Source organism: Kogia breviceps, chromosome 3 (genome assembly GCF_026419965.1).
Source record: "Kogia breviceps isolate mKogBre1 chromosome 3, mKogBre1 haplotype 1, whole genome shotgun sequence".
Lineage (NCBI taxonomy): Eukaryota > Metazoa > Chordata > Mammalia > Artiodactyla > Physeteridae > Kogia > Kogia breviceps.
The window spans coordinates 11,971,561-11,987,851 of NC_081312.1; the positions used below are offsets into that span (position 1 = coordinate 11,971,561).

The 16,291-nt window shown below is 53.8% G+C and overlaps 1 protein-coding gene across 7 annotated transcripts in view; it reads right to left on the reverse strand.

Annotated features, from left to right (window-relative positions):
• SLC24A4 (solute carrier family 24 member 4) overlaps positions 1–16,291 on the reverse strand; it is a 163,704-nt gene that overhangs the window by 25,694 nt on the left and 121,719 nt on the right. For 4 of the 7 annotated variants that reach the window (XM_059056881.2, XM_059056880.2, XM_067030652.1 and 1 more), the window contains exons 10-12: positions 16,028–16,170; positions 11,255–11,424; positions 8,642–8,834 (exon numbers count right to left, since the gene is read on the reverse strand). In XM_059056881.2, the coding sequence (XP_058912864.1) occupies positions 8,642–8,834; positions 11,255–11,424; positions 16,028–16,170 (506 nt within the window). The remainder of the gene's footprint in view (positions 1–8,641; positions 8,835–11,254; positions 11,425–16,027; positions 16,171–16,291) is intronic. The other 3 variants (XM_059056882.2, XM_067030651.1, XM_067030650.1) reach the window with 1 other exon arrangement.

A 16,291-nucleotide genomic window follows, 5' to 3' on the forward strand; every position in this document is an offset into this window, starting at 1 on the left:
TTAGCTCATGGCTGTGATGGAAACAGAAAAATCCTCTTAAGAAGGGGAATCATTAAAGTTTTCTTATTCCTTAGGGGTTAATGAACTTTAGAATCAATCATTTTTAGTTATTTTTAATATACTTTTGTTTTATCCTTAAATTTAGACTTACCATTAAATTGATTGGTCTTTGAGGGGCACAGAAGCTCCAGGGTTAATGGTAGCTAGATTGCCAGCTTCAAATAACAGCTCTGACATATTCTGCCTGGGTGACCTTGGAAAGATATTTAGCCTCTGTGTATCTCAGTTTTCTAAGCTGCAAAATGGGGATAACAACAGTTCCACTGTGCTCACCGTGTACCTCACAGTGCAATTTTGAGACTAAAGTGAGCCAACATGGGAGATACATTTAGCAGGATGCCCGGGGCAGAGCAAGCACCAAATTGTAGCTTTTGTTGATATTAATGGTTAATTAACTTCCACTTACTGAGTATCTACTACTCAAGCTCTGGGTTGGGTGGTTTTAAGAAGACTAAAACAGGTTCAGAGAAGTAAACCATCTAGCCCAAGGTCACACAGCTAGGAAGTGGCAGACCCAGGAGTCCAAAACCAAAGCCTCTTAATTACACTGCCCTGAGTCCTGGAGGATGCCTTTTGACCCTGAGGGCATTGGAGGGGCAAGGAGGGGCCCCATGGGAAGCAGACAAGTCAGGGCTGTAATCAAACAGAGCTGCTAAGCTGAGGTTTGGGAGGAAGAGGAAGACTGAAAGGGAGGGCGTGAGAGGAAACATTAGGCTTCAGCAAGGCAGGCCCTGCTGAGGGCTGACACGGAGATGTGGGTAGTCAGGGCTGAGTGCACAGGGACCAAAGGCCCGGTAAGAGACGCCCTGGCAGCTCAGGGCAGGGACCTGGAGAGCTTGCGGGGGCTGAGAGAGCCCTTCCCCAGGGAGGCGCCCTTGGCCGGGTCTCCCCCTCACACCGCACACTCAGGTAACACGGTTCAGCCTCCGGAACCCTGTTCGTGCTTCTCCAAGAAGCATCCTCCCACACAGGAGAGGGGGACAGATCAGACAAACAGACCAGGACCTCCCAGTCAACAGAGAAGCCGGACCCAGAGTTCCCTCGGTTGGTGCAGCTCCCAGGGAGCCTTACCCCAGCTCCGTGTACGTGTCCACAGCCCCTATCGTGTCCAGCTCTGGGACTGGATGTAAGTGCGTCCCAGAGCTGGGGTCGGTGCGTCGACTCCCTTATTCTAACGATGACCCCAAGCTATGGCCACCTTTGCACTCCACCTCAGGAATCCCAAGGCTTGGGGCCAAAGAGAGCTGTTCCGTCCTCTGTCACTCTCAACGGCGTGGCAGCAGGTGGACCCTCAACCTCTCTGAGTCTCCTTGTCCTCGTCTGGGAGGTGATAACTGTCCCGCCTCACCCACTCCAAGGATCTGTGGGGAGACTAAAAAAGGCAAAAAAGTACAGAGGTCATTGTCCCGCCTCTGAAGGCCGCACCTTGAATCTGGAGGCCCCGAGGAGGGTGAAATAGAGGCCGCTGGTTGCGGGCCCTCCTGGCGCTGGCCGGCACGCTCGCTTTAAACATCAGCAAACATTCAGGGCCGGGCTGTGGGCTCCCCGGGCTTACAAAACACGCAGACCCAGCAGCTGGCCGCCTCCCTCCCCTTCCTTCCTGCCGCCCCCTGCATTCCAGAGCAGGTGCTCCAGCTTGGGGACCCTCTTGGCCAAAGTCGACACTGGGACCAGGTCGAGGACGGCACTTAGGGGGTCAGGCAGACCTGCGGTACCAGCCCTGCCCATGGCCCCTACTCACCTGTGTGCAGCTTCCTGAGCCCCAGTTTCCTCCCCCGGGAAACGGGGACCACATGAGCCACCCAGCAGGGCTGTGTGCAGAATCTAAGCACCAAATATAAGGTGTGAAGCACAGTGCGGGGCTAGGGCTCCATGAAGGATGTGTCTGCCAAGCTGCAGGTCGGGGCCCTGTCCCCTCTTCTGTTTCACTAGGAGGTTGGAAGCCACACGAGTCCCTCGCTAGAGCTACTCTGGCGTTAAGTCATCAGCTAAGATTGGCTGTACTGCTTCTCTCCAGGCTTCGCTGCAGCTCCCACGGGGGTGGACATGCTGAGTGGGTCCTCAGCATTCCCCAGGCCAACCTCCTCCTAGTGTGTCTGCAGAGGCATTTCCCAGACTCCCTTGCAGCCTGGCTGTGGGGTCATCACAGAGCAGATTCTAGGGCAGGTGGTCCAGATGCCTAGCTCTGTCTGGTCAAGACCGCCCCTTGGGCAAGCCCCTTCCCCTCAGCTTTCTGCTTTGGAATATAAGAAGGCTGGTCTAAAATTCCCAAGATCCCTTTTAACTCTAGTATTCAGAGACCATTTGTTGTTAACCACAGAGAGTTCAGAGGAAACTCACTTTCATTTAGATTAAAAAAATAAAAACAGACCCCCCCTTTCCCTACTATGCTTTTAGTAGCTGTTTTTATAAACCACTCATCACCAGAAAGTGAAAATAATACAGATGTCCATCCACTGATGAATGGAGAAATGTGGTACATCCATACAATCGAATATTATTCAGCCATAAAAAAGAATGAAGGACTGACACATGCCACAACGTGGATGACCCCTGAAAACATCATGCTAAGAAGGCAGACACAAAAGGCCACTTATTGGATGATTCCATTGATATACAATGTCCAGAATAGATAAATACAAAGAGACAAAGTAGAGTAGTAGCATCTGCCAGGAGATGGGGGAAGGATGGAGAATAACTGCTAATAGGTAGGGGGCTCCTTTTGGGCGCTAAAGAAAACGGATTGTGGTGATGATGGTTACACAACTTTGTGCGTAGACTAAAAACCACTCAACTGTATACTTCAAAGGTATGAGCATTAGGGTAAGTAAATTACACTTCAATAAAGCAGTTATATTAAAAAATAACAGTGCTCAGCCAGTGTCTGTTCTAATTAGGTGTGAACTGACACCTTAGCGCTCCACAGTGACTGACAAGGGCACTTCTTTGAAATCCTGACCTTGACTTAAGGGACAATCTACCAAATGTGCGATTTCTCTGGTGGCCCCCGCGACCGAGGCAAGAACAAGATCATTTCCACCATAAAGTGCCCTGTGTCTCTGGGGGCCTGGAGCAGAGGGGAACCGTGTGGAATTTCACATGTACGTGAGCTCACGGCACCAGCAGCTTCTCCACTGTGTTCCCAGATGCGCCGAGCGGCTGAGAGGAAAGAACAGGGCCCAGAGTTTTCTAGAGCTCCATTTCTGCAGTATCCCTTACTGGGTTCAGAGAGACTAAGCAGACCTCTCTCCTCCCAGTCAGCACAGCTCTGTCAGTGCTATGTAGAACTGAGGAAGATGGGGCCGGGGTGGGGAGAAGAAGCCCTAGAAGCTTCCCGAAACCTTCAGATGGCTTGCACCGAGTTTTATGCTGCTAAAGGAAGGAAAGGTTTAGCTGTGCCATCTGAGGCCTGAAGAGCACATGCCAGGTCCCAAAGGTCCATAATTCAACTCAGTTCAACATGGTTTGCTCAACACAGACTCAAGTTCTTTGGCACCTGTGCACCAGCTAGAAGACACCCCAAGCAGAGGCAAGCATTTTCTCATGGGCTCCAAAGGAAGGAGGTGAAAGAATCCCCTGGTTGGGCTACAGTGCTGTCCCTTAAGCATATCCGGGGTCAGAATGTCAGTGTGCAAATCCTGGCTCTGCTCCTTCCTCCTGTGTGATCTTGGGCAACTAAACCTCTCTGAGCCTCAGTTTCTTCACTTGGGAAATGGGGATAATAACAGTACCCACCTTCCAGGGTTGTCCTGAGGACTCAGTGAGTTCATCTGTGTGAAACACCCTGCCTGGCTCACTGGAAGTGCTCAATAAGCTTTACTTCCTGTTACCGTTCGAGAACCTCCCAGGGCCTGGGCTTCGGCTCCCGACTAGACTGGCTCAGGATGGCGTCCCTAGCTCAAGGGGCACAGGGTGGAAGGGTGGTTCCCCACGTGATGGTTGTGTGACTTGGGAAGTCCCACAGCCTCTCCGAGCCTCAGTTTCCCTCTCTGTAAAATGGGGATAATGATAATGCCTCCCTCACAAGGCAGCTGCGAGGACTGAATGAAAGCGCGCAGTACAAAGAGGCGGTAGTTAGTGTGGGCTGCCCAGTTTGGAAAGCTACTCTCCACTTAGTAGCTGGGTGACTGTGGGAAAGTCACTTAACCTCTCTGTGCTTCCCTTTCCTTCTCCATAAAATGGAGATGATCATCGCCCCCACCTCACGTGTTGTCGTGAGGATTAAATGAGGGAATAAAGCTCTTAGAGCAGGGCATGGCACACAGAGGCCCCATAAGAGCCCTGTGAGAATTCCCTATTTTTCACTCAATGCCGGACATACAGCAAGTCCCCAATTAGATGTGGTCACTATAATAATGGTGGACGCAAGTGCCAGCATCCCAGAACACAAGATGTGATTTCTTTACCCTTATGGGGGCAGGAGGAGTCCAGTTGGAGGGCAAGGGTGTGGCCCACAGGGCAGGAGGACGTCTCAGCCTGTGCGTCAGCCACACACGGCCTGTACTAAGGGCTTTCCCCAGCCGGGCTGGGGCTCAGGGTCACCGGCCAGCCGCTGCAGGGCAGTGCCTGGGCCGCAGCCCACGGTTTCCACGGGAGGAAGAGCTCCTTCTCCTTTTCCTCTCCCACAGCCAACAGCTGGCCCAGGAGGCCCAATTACCAGCCTCTGTGGCTCAGAGTGGGAACAGCGTGGCTGCACCCGGTGTCGATACAAATCCAGCATCAGACCGGGTGGGCACCAGATCCGGGCTGTGGCTGGGTGCCCCTGGCTCTGGTCCACAAGCCCAGTGATGCCTCACGTCGGTGGACAGAGCCCGGGGGCCGCGGCTGGCGTTTCCACCTCACCTACCCTTCAGCTGTGTGGTGAGGGCAGGAGATGCTACACAAAGTGTATCATGCAATTATCTGCTCAGATCTACCCTGCAAGCCTGGAAACTCCCAGAGGGCAGGCTTCATGGCTGTCCTGTTCCCACCTGGATCCCCAAGGCCCACAACAGTCTGGTACCCAAATATTTACTGACTAAAAGAATCCTCTTGGGGCTTCCCTGGTGGCGCAGTGGTTAAGAATCCGCCTGCCAGTGCAGGGGACACGGGTTCGAGCCCAGGTTCGGGAAGATCCCACATGGTGTGGAGCAACTAAGTCCGTGCGCCACAACTACTGAGCCTGTGCTCTAGAGCCCATGAGTCACAACTACTGAGCCTACGTGCCACAACTGCTGGAGTCCACGCACCTAGAGCCCGTGCTCCGCAACAAGAGAAGCCACCGCAATGAGAAGCCTGCGCACCGCAACGAAGAGTAGCCCCTGCTCTCAGCAACTAGAGAAAGCCCACGTGCAGCAGCGAAGACCTAATGCAGCCAAAAATTAAATAAATGAATAAATAAATAAATCTATTAAAAAAAAATCCTCCTGTCTGCAAAGTGCCTGAAACCCAGGGCCCAGCACATAGGAGGCACCTAGCAGAGACTAATTCCCTCTCCCTGAGCTAAACGGGCGGCAGCCACACGCTCTGTTCCCACCCCTGCTGCTCACGTTGAGGGGGGAGGAGGAGGCGGAGAGGAAGTCACTTGTGGTTTCCCAGGGCAACACCTGGAAACACTTCCGCAGGGACACAAAGGGAGCTTTCCGCAGGGACACAGGAAGCCCCGGCCCGTTCCTGAGGGCCAGGAGAGCCAAGCACTGGGCGGAAGCTCACAGCACTTGGCTCTGCTGTGGGCCGGCCCGGGGGAACGTCCTGGAGCCCCTGGCTTGAAGAGGAATGTGGAACCAACTTCAACAGGAAGCCCCTGCCCGCCAGGAAGGGCAGAGTTCCCTGCGCAAGGTCTCATGGGCGCAGAGAACCTGGCAGGGACCCGGTCCTGGCCTTTGCAAGAGAGCAGCATTATAAGCACCGCCGCCCGCCCCGGGAGGTGACCTGCCCAGAGTCCCTGCAGGGAGCTAGACCAGATTTCCCATAAGCCACTTCTCTAAGGAGCATCAGATCCTGGCACCAGGACAAGGGGAGGAGGTAGTCGGCTCTGGGGCCACCCCACAAAGTCCTGCCAAAGTCAAGGTTTCAAGGAAATGGAAAGATGAATTGCCCTTACATGTGTCTGCCTCCCTTTATAGAATAGCAGCTACCAAAAAGGGCATATGTCCCTTCCCTGGTTTCCTCCAGAGCCCTGGGTGCTGGGCAGCGTCAGGACCAGGACTGAGATGAACTGGCAGTACAGGGTGGTGGTGATGGTGGCCCAATCAGGCCCCATGTCTGTAAAATGGGGACTGCACCCACCTCCTGGGGCTGGAGAACAGAACTCCCCGAATGGTAGCGCCTTCTCAGTCCGACTCCCCAGCAAGGTAGGCTGTTTCCTGGACAACGGATGCACCTCCCTCTCTGTGGCCATACTCCAGGCTTCCCTGGCATCTGGTGTCCAGGTCCTGAGGAGCTGAAACCCCACTGGTGACTGCAGCCTCTGTTCTCAGCCCCATGTGGACTTGGCTGCTGATGTGATGGCTCGAGGCTATATGCAGTACCCAGGGGACTGTGTCCGGACCTCTCAGGACCACAGAAGTAAGAAACGCCAGGTGGGACAGGCCCGTCCTGCTCCAGCAGCCCTGGAGCAGGCTCTCCTCTGGGTGGACACACCTGCCTCCCAGGATTCCGCCCCACAGAAAGTTTCCTTTTCCTGCATATCCAAACGGATGATCTGATACAGGTTTCCAGGATTTGGAGGAGACCACCCCTCCCTCCCTCAGTGTCCCAGCCCCAGCCCCAGGGGCCAAGCTCCCACCCAAAGACAGTTTTTGACCTTTAGCCCACCAGACTATCTGGCTGAGCATGACCTTTGCTCCCACAGAGTGTTCCGGAAGGTGGGCTGACGTGCCAGGGATGTCTTAGAGGCAGGCCGAGATACAGAACCCTCAGCCTTCTGGTCAGCAGAGGTGGCCCTGGGGAGGACCCAAGCCCTGAGCTGGGCTCCTCTGTGACCTCAGTGGGGGAAATGCATTCCACTTTCTGGGCCTTCCCTTAATGTGAAAGAAGGCTGGGAGGTGCTGACCAGAAGCAGCAATTCCTAACCTGGCCTAGGCCCCAGGAATCCCCTTGAGAAAGTTTGAAAATGCTGATTCCCAGGCCCTGTTCCAGTCCTTGGACTATCTGGGTTTGGGAACCAGGCCCTGAATTTGGAGAAGGGCCCCCGGGTAGCTGTGCTCAGCACAGCTCTGGAGACTCTAATCCAGAAACTCCGAGGAAGCCCTGTGACTGCAAATAGAACCTGTATTTTCCAGATGAAGCATGGTGGCAGAGTATCCCAGTCCAGGAGGGCCCATGCCATCTACTTGGGAAGCAGGAGTGTCCCCATAAAGATGGGGACAGGGGGCTGGGGCAGCCTCTCCCCCCTACCCCACCAAGCCATCTCCCAGATCGGGTGCAGTCTGTAAGCCTGATGTTAAACATAGAATTCTTTTCCGAGAAACATCAAGTTCTGGACTTGAAAAGTTTGGAATTCTGCTGCCTCTCAGGATGGCAGGACACCAAGAAAAAAACCTCCGAGATGAGGCCAAAGAGTTCAGGCCTTCATTACCCATCGTGGACTGCAGAGGAGTTTGGTTAAAGATGAAGACAGACTGGGTATGTCTGGGGAATCCTCTCGCACACGAACTCCTGAATTCATTCATTTGACGGATACCTACTAAGTACCTACTATGTGTCGGGCTTGGGCACTGTGGATACAGCGAATGAAACAGACAAAGATTTTGGCCAGCACAGAGCTGATATTTTAGCTGGGGAGACACAAGATAACCAAATATATAAAATACTTAAATTAGGGTGGTCAGGGAAGGCCGCACCGAGAAGGTGACATTTATGCAGAGACCCAAAGAAGGTGAGGAAAGGAGCCATATAGATAACTGGGGAAAGCGCATTCCAGCAAAGGGCAAGTGCAAAGGTCCTGGGGCAGGAGCACACCTGCTACATTCTGGGAAGGACAGTGAGGAGGCCAGTGTGGATGCAGCCGAGGTGAGGTCAGCAAGGAGCTGGCAGTCAGATGACACTGGGCCCATCCAATGAGATGGGAGGACACTCAGGGCTGGGGGCAGAGTCACGCCTGTTCTGACTTATTTATAGGTAGGCGATGTCATCAAATAGATAAGGTGTAACTGTCTAAAGGTCATTTATGGCCTTAGAATATCCTGTCCCAGCAAATATGCAACGCATGGGCAAAACAGTCTGCCCGTGCTGGAAGGGTTGGAGAGTCTGAGCGTGTCCATAAAAATAACATACGTGGCTGTTTTTCTTACTGCATGAGAAAGCCTTGATGCCCTGGGTATTTGAGTGCAGTCACTAGGGGTTACTGGCACTTCCCAAGTCTCCATCTGGCTGGTCGTCTGGCACACAGGCTCCCCAACCCTGGGCAGTGCCTGCATCCCAATGCAGCTCTAACCCACAGTTCAGCACTTAGGAGGTGTTCACCGAGTGACTTAACGTCCACCCTTCCCACCGGCCTCCCCCGCCCTCATGGGTCTAGCTCTCCATCCTGAAGACCCGGGCTTGGATCCTCAGAGCCGCCAGCAGTGTAGCCCGGGAGCCCCACTCTCCCAGAACTCACCGGGTATGGAGAAGGGGGACAGGAAAGTGGCCTCGACCAGCTCTGGCTCCGGGGGGGGCGGCGGCTGCTCCAACTCCTGCCGCAGCTCTGCAGGGTTTTCCACAGGAACGTTCCCGTTCTCGATGCCCTCATGTCTCCCGTTCTGAAGTGGCTTGCTGCTCACACCGTTTGCCGAGTTGATCAGCCTCTGCCTCTGTGCGGACAGGAGGCAAGACAGACACCCAGGCGCGTGACAAAGTGTCACCCTGTTGCTTTGTTCCTCCCACGTGGCGGCCCTTAAAGCTTTCGAGAACAACGCCCCTGGAGATGGGTTTGCCTGAAAAATGGCCCAAGGACCTTGGAATCCATTTAAGTTTGCTCATTTCCACTTGGACCAATACCAGCGAGGGTATCAGTCAGAGCCCCGGGCCTCCTCTTCTTAGCGCCAACCTGACAACCCATCCCATGTCACCGGATGACAGCAATCATTCTGCATCCCCCAGTAGATGGTCATAAACTACCTGAAGACAGTCAAACAGGAGAGACTTTGCACAGTTTAAAAAAAATTTTTTTTCCACACAAAAAGTGCATTTATAGTATGTGTCCAACAGCCCAGTGATGGTTCACATCAAGATATAGAACATTTCCAGCCCCTCCAAAGACTCCTTTAGGGTCCCCTCTCTCCAGGGGTAACCAAGGTAACTCCATTCTGACTTTTATAAACATCAGTTTTTCCCAAACTTGAGCTTCCTATAAATGGATTCAGAGAGTACATGTTATTTTATGTCTGGCTTTTCTCACTCAACTGAATATCTGTGAGGTTCATCCACGTTGCTGCACACATCAGTCATTTGATATTTTTCAGGGCTGTATAGCAGTCCATCCTGTGACTAACACACAACGTATCCTTTGCTTTTTGATGGGCATTTAGGTTATTTCCCCTTTTTGGTTATCATGAAGAATGCCATGAACATCTGTGTACACGTCTTTTTGTGGACATATGTGCTCATTTCTCCTGGGTATTTATCTAGGAGTGGGATTGCTAGGTCATAAGGTAGGTGCAAGTTGAACCATTTTACACGCACACCAGCAACGGACTACAATTTCCGTTGCTTCCCATCCTGGTCAACGTTTGATACTGTCAATCCTTTTCATTTTAGCCATTCTGGTGGACGGGCGATGGTATCTAATTGTGGTTTTAATCTGCATTTCCCTAACAACTAAGGATGTTGAGCATCCTGATTGGGTTAGTGGCCATTTGGAAGGCCTCTGCTGCCCAAGTCTTTTGCCATGTGAAATGGGTGTGCTCTGAACCAACCCGTCCCCTTCCCTCCCCCGTCTCCTTGTAGCTACTGACCAAGTCTGCCTCCTTTCTACCCAAGCAGAAGCTGACTTTGCTCGCCAAGTCTGTGGGTTTCTGCGAAACCAGGGAAATGTAGAGGCCGCATTTCAAGAAATCAACAGGTTTTCGTGCTCCCAAGAATCTGTTTGCCTTTGCACAGCTCCTCTTTGTCTGGCTGCCATTAAAAATACGTATGGATCAGCTTTAGGCCTTGTGGGTAACGATCATCACACATGGACACATATATCCTTCCCAGTTACTTCAGCAGAAGACCAAGAGTCAGTAAACGTGTCCCCAAGGCAATACTCCACAACTGTGTGCCTAACACTTATCCTTGTGGTCAGGGGAAGCAAAAAGAGGGGGAGAAAAGTCATTACTTAAAATGGAGGCATGTTATTTTTCCAAAAGAAAGAGCAATTGACCATTAACTGCCTTCATGTTGGTTTTAGCCAAGGACTCCTAAATCATGAAGTCTCGGGTTGAGTGGAAATTTAAAACTTGTTTTCTTACACGTGTGTCCACAACATTTAGCCCGCCAAAAAGAGCCAAGTGATCAACATCTGAGACTCAGGGCCAGACACGGAGGCATAATATTTTGCTACCCAAAAAGAGTGAACTGAAAGGTCATCCTTATTAAAAACAAAACAAAAACAAACAAAAACCCCCAAATAGCTGTGCAAGGACAGAATTGTAAGGAGGTGGGACGTGACTCAGTAGGAACATGAAAGGTAACAATGGGAGGGGGTCATGACTCGAGCTTAATAGGAATCCACAGAGGATTATACTTGAAAAACAAAACTACAGCTATGAGGCTGTACTAAAAGAGGCAAAGGTTACAACACGAAGGAGGCGGCGGATCCACATGCTGAGAGAGACAAACCAGAAGGTTTCCATAGGTTTCTCAGTTTCCTTCTAGAGTTGCTCTACTCACAGAGAACAGGTGTGTATTCATTCTTTTTTTGCCCTGAGTAACAGTTAAAATAAACAACCCATACTTCAGACTAGCCTTTCTCCAATGAGTTTTACTCTAGTACTTGACAAAATACTTAGTGGAACGTGGCAGGCATGGTATTTGATTGCTACCTGCCTTAAAATCCTTCCCGATAAGACCATTTGCTGCCTGTGGGTGAGGTTTGGGCTTCTTTCCTTCAACAGGTGGGGCGATAAACGCCAGCCTGGCAGAGGACACCCCAGGCCCAACACCAGAAAGTGTGCTGCCAAGCCAGGGCCTCCTCACAGTGCCAGAACCCATCCAAGGCCACCCGCTCTCATGGTCCTTGAGGCAAACTCACCTCGTTAATTATGATCCTGCTTGCCATCCGCAGACGAGTCCTGGGCCCAAACTTCTTGGTGATCATTATGCGTAAGCCCGCTTCCGGGAAGGTGAACTTGGGAGGGCTGGAGCTCAGGACCTCATCCACCATCACCACTGGGTTTTTGCTGTACTGCGGCTCCTCCTTCACTATATCGAGCACAAAGCCACGATTAGTGCTGAGATCCCCGGGGGGGGGGGCAAAACCCAAGGGCTGGGGCGACTGACTTCCCCTCTCGGGGCAGACTTCTTGGGCTGTGGTCGGGGCAGCTCGTAGCCGCCTGGAAGCCTGGCTGCAGCTCCTCCCATTAGTCAAGTGGGCCACTGGGTCTGAACCGCCTGCAGGCACTGGACAGAGCTCCACAGTCCCCCTGTGACAGGACCACTCCCCCACCTCCACTGCCGGCCCCTCCGCCAACCGGTGCCCCTCTCTTCCGAGGCCCAGTCTTGGCTAATTGCAAAGGGTCTTTCAGTTCCTCATCGAAGCCTCACGGGGCAGCCCACCTACAAAGTGGGCAGGATCCCTGCCACCTCTCATCCCTGACCCTGAGAGGATCCTTGTTTCCCGCCGTTTACAGAGGCTCAGACAAAACTTGACAAATGGACAAGGGCCCCCTGGAATGCAAAATGCTGGGAGGCACCAGAGAGCACCGGCTCTCAACTTCCCATGAGGCCACCTGCTCTGTCTTAAAGAGGAACCATCTCCACCTGGCACCAAAGGATGCTTCCAAATTTGTTCTCCATGAGGTAGGCAGTGAGGTCAAAGATGTGGCTCACAGGCCCTGGGCGAGGCAACGGAGGCCCGGGAGAAGCCTGCTTGCGGAGGGTGCACGGAGAGCTGCTGGTCGAGTCCAGTGTCTCCAGTAAAACCAGCACCCTCCAGCAGGGAGGCCACTCTCTCTGACCCTTTGCTTCCACTCATGAGGCTGAGGAACAAATCTCCCCAGTGCCCAGACCTGCCCTGCCACCTTCCTGAACATGCTCCAAGCTCAAGTGCTGGGGGGTTTGACATTTAATTCCAGAGCCCCAGAGGGTCCCGAAACAGAAGCACTCCTGAACACAGCACACAGAAGCAGGGAGGGAGGGGGGCTTTCCCCTCCACGGGGCTATCAAAGCAGATATGCCCATCCCTCTCCACTGGTCAACAGCTCCCGGTGAGGGTCCTGCCTGGATAATAGGGTAACCAGGAGCAGTCGAGAGCAAACCCGAGCAAGAGTTAATGCCACAAACACGAACAAATGCACACCAGCCACACACACCCTCACCAAAGAGGCAGCAAGGCTCAGCAGACAGGAGGCGTGTGGTTAGAACCAAAGCCAGGAGGACCATGCATTTTTTTCGGAGACAGACACTAACAGCCAACAAGGCGTTCGTGCGTGCGTTGGACTCACGGACTCTGTTTTTTAAATGCATGTGTTATCCTTGGATGAAAGCGGATTACTTACAATTTAGAAGAGGAGAAGAGTTAAGGAGACAAAGGCCAATAGAGATTGCCAGAGATGATTAGCGTGCGGTGGACGCCGGCAGTCTGGGGCAGCATTCTTGATGGTGCCCAGATGCCAGGGGGTCATGTGAAGGAGGGTGTTAGTAGAGGGGCTTCGATGCTCGGGGCCTCTGGCCTTCTGGATGGCCCCTCTCCTGGCTCGGTCCCACTCAGAGGATCGGGAGCTGCCCCGCCCTGCTGCAGGAAAGCTGGAATCCTTCCCTCCTCTGGAGCCTCCACCTCAGAGGGAGGGGGAAACCAGCAAAACAGCCGCAGGCTCCGTGGGTAGAACCAGCCCTATCATGGGCACCGCCTCGGGGAACAGTCGGGCTCAGGAGGAGGGAAGAGCCATGATACCTGACTTCTCAGGCACCTTCGCCCACCAAGTGGCAGCACAGGGGGATATGTCCAAGCCAAGGGCACCTGCCCGGCAGGTAACCCTATCAAGTGCAGCATGTTTCTCCGGCAGTTCAGCCTAAGGCCAGGTATCCTTCCCTCTCTCCCTGCTCCAAGCCAAAGTTGTGTCTAAGGCCAGGGCAGCTTGGAAAGGTCCCAGAGTGAGCCCAGTCAGTGGTCAAGACGGCCTTGGTTGTCAGGCCGTGTTCAAGGCCACCTGACAGCCGACAAGGAGAGGCCGGACCCCCAGCCCTGACGGGACACAAAGGCGTGCCTTCCTTTGTCCTCGTCACCTTTGCTTGGTGTATCATGCTCTGCTTTCTTGAGCTGAATTGAAGTGTGATGTAAAAAAATGTGTAAAACTTGTAGGGAACAAAAAAAACCCCAAACAACTGTACGCAGAACAAAGCTGGAGGATGCTATTCCCCTCAAGAGAGAAAACTGGCTCGAGGTGTGACTTGGTGAGCTGAACTGTAGGACCTTTAAGAACACTTAAGTACATAAAGGTATTTAGTAGAAGTGGGGGTAAAAAGGCAGTGTGTCCTCTTCTGTCAAGAGGTTGGGTTAAAAAATGTTTGATTTTACATATATGGGGAAATACCAAAGCTGATACCAGCAAAGTCAGGGGTGTGCGTGTGTGTGTGTTCCTGAAATAATTTAGTGGCCAGCAATCTTTGACAACACTGGATGGGGCAGTTTACACGACCTGCCTGAAGGCTGAGGACCAGGGGAGAGAAGCTCCGAGTTGGAAAGATTCTGTGGCAGCACCGGGAGAAAAGGCAAAGTCCCGAAGCCCCACCTCCTCAGGCCCCTCCCCACCCCCGGGGTTCCTTCTTCCTGCCCGGTCAGTCTGCTTCTAGGGGACAGTGCCCTGCACACGGCCCTCTGGGAGGGAAGGCGCAGCCACCAACTGGGGCTGTATCCCTGGGTTTCCCACGTCTCCAGTTCCAGGCCTGCATCTCCCAAACCCCCCAAATCTTTTCCTCCTTGGCCTTTATCTAAGCACATTCACCCTGATAAGAGCTGGAGGGAGACCTATCTTCACACCTTTCCCTGTGCCTGGAGGCAATTCTGTCTAATCTTCCAGTTTTTAAGAAACTGCCCTGGGCTTCGAAATTTGGGGAAAAGCAACAAACTTGTGGGAAATCCTACTGTGTGGGTACAAAAGTGAGGGAGACAGGCCACCAGGGAGCGCCTGGAAAGGGCCCCCGCATGGGCTGTGGCCTCGGGGCAGCCGGGATCTCCGTGGAGGAGGAAGTGGCTCACGTCCCTGCCGTATGGCACTGGGGACGGGCCTCTTCCATAAGCCACAGGGGCGGCAGGTAGCTCCCGGGGCTGGCACCCAGGGCTGGCACCCAGGCCTGCGGCTATTTCCCACTGGCCTGAACGACTCCGCATGCGGAATCTCTCTTCTTGCCACCGAGGTCCAGAGGACCCCAGGAGCACTGATCTCCCTGGACGAGGGCAGCCAGAAGCAGCCTCGGTCTTAAGAAACTGTGGGTGGGGACGTGCCTTGGAGCTGCGGTGTCCAGTGGAGCTAAAATCCAGACCAGCAGCCACGCTGTTCCCTCCCCTTCTGGGGAGACCGTCCTGGAAACGGGCTCTCCCCCAGGGGCAGCCTGCTCGAGCTCAAGAAACAGGACACACGGCACAGCCCCAACCTCTGCAGGCCTCCTTTCCCATCCCGCCCGCCCTCCCGCGCGGGTGGGCCTCGGCAGCCAGGCTGTGGCCTTGGCCGCACTCACACCGTCTCCCCACCAGCCTCCCTCCTTCCACGTGGAGAAATCCACCCCTCACTCAGCACCCACGACAGGTGCGTTCTGCCTGGGGGTTCACCCCAGGGTGGAGGCTGGGGACAGGGCCTAGGAATATAGATTTCGGCCTCCACGTGTCCCAGACAGTGGCAAACAGTCCGCTCTGAGACATCAGTGACACCACAAAGGAATTAAAGTCACCTGAAAGAGGGGGTGACTTGCCCAAGGCCATGAGGAATAAAGGAGAAATACTCCTCGGGTAGCTGGTCCAAGGGGCTCTCTCCTGGTTAAAGGAGGCCTCTAGCAACACTGTGGGTAGAACTCAACAATGCTGGCTTAAGCTGTTTTTTTCCAGATCTTAACTCCAAGAATCTATTCAGGCCTTAACACAATTCAGGCCTCGGATGGGAGTGTGAACTCTCTCGCCTTCCTGGCAGCTGTGCCCACAGATGGAGTCACCCAGTAACAGGCTGGATTAAGAACTGAGGACAAGGTTTCCAAGGCAGGAGCCGGTCGGGCCAAGACATTTGGGGAACCTGACAGATACGGGCTGGCTCCGGAGGCCCAGAACACCCGGACAAGCCGAGGAGACCAGACCACGGTCCCCGGGGGAAGGGGCTCGCACCAGGGCTCTCGGGGGGTGGGTCTGGGAGTCCTCGAAGCTCCGTGGCATCCCTCCTGGCCTGGCTGTTCATCTGGGCAAGGAGCCAGTGGTCTCTCTAGAACAGAGCTCTCCGGAACTGGGCCTGGCATTTGAGAAGCCACAGGGAGACCGAGCCTGCTCTGCCTTCCCAAGTCCACAGCTTCCTGTCGCTGGCCTTTGACATGGGTCAGAGATGTAATTCACTGCATTTCAGGAAAGCCGAGCAGGGCTTGCGACTTCCTCGGGAGGCCTGGGGGGAGCCCCGAGGACGTGACTCTGGACCCTTGATTGATCCTTCTCCCATCTAAGTAAACGCCCATCTGAGCCACACCTCCTAAATGATTCGCCCTCCTCGTTTAGGGTCCTGTGGCCAAAGGGGAAGCGTGACAGCTCTGAGGGAGTGTGTGTGCACACAGAAGAGGAGGGGAGAGTACTTGCAACGACACGGCTTGTCTGCTCCTGTCTGCTCAGCCTTACCTTGCCCTAGCAATGGCACGGAAGGGTCATCAGAGCTACTATCACAGTAACCATTACCATCCTCCAGCTCACTGTTGACCGTGTTGCCATTTGCAATGGTCTTTTGTTTGACTGTGAAAAGGGCCTGCATCTTCACGTTGTACCTGCAAGTAAGTTAAGGCGGGAGGTCAGAGCTGCGGGGTAGACTGGGCAGGGCCCTCCCCTACCTCCTTCCCCTGTGCACCTGCAGTGAGCATGGCCCCTGGGGGAGCTGGGGGGGGGGTG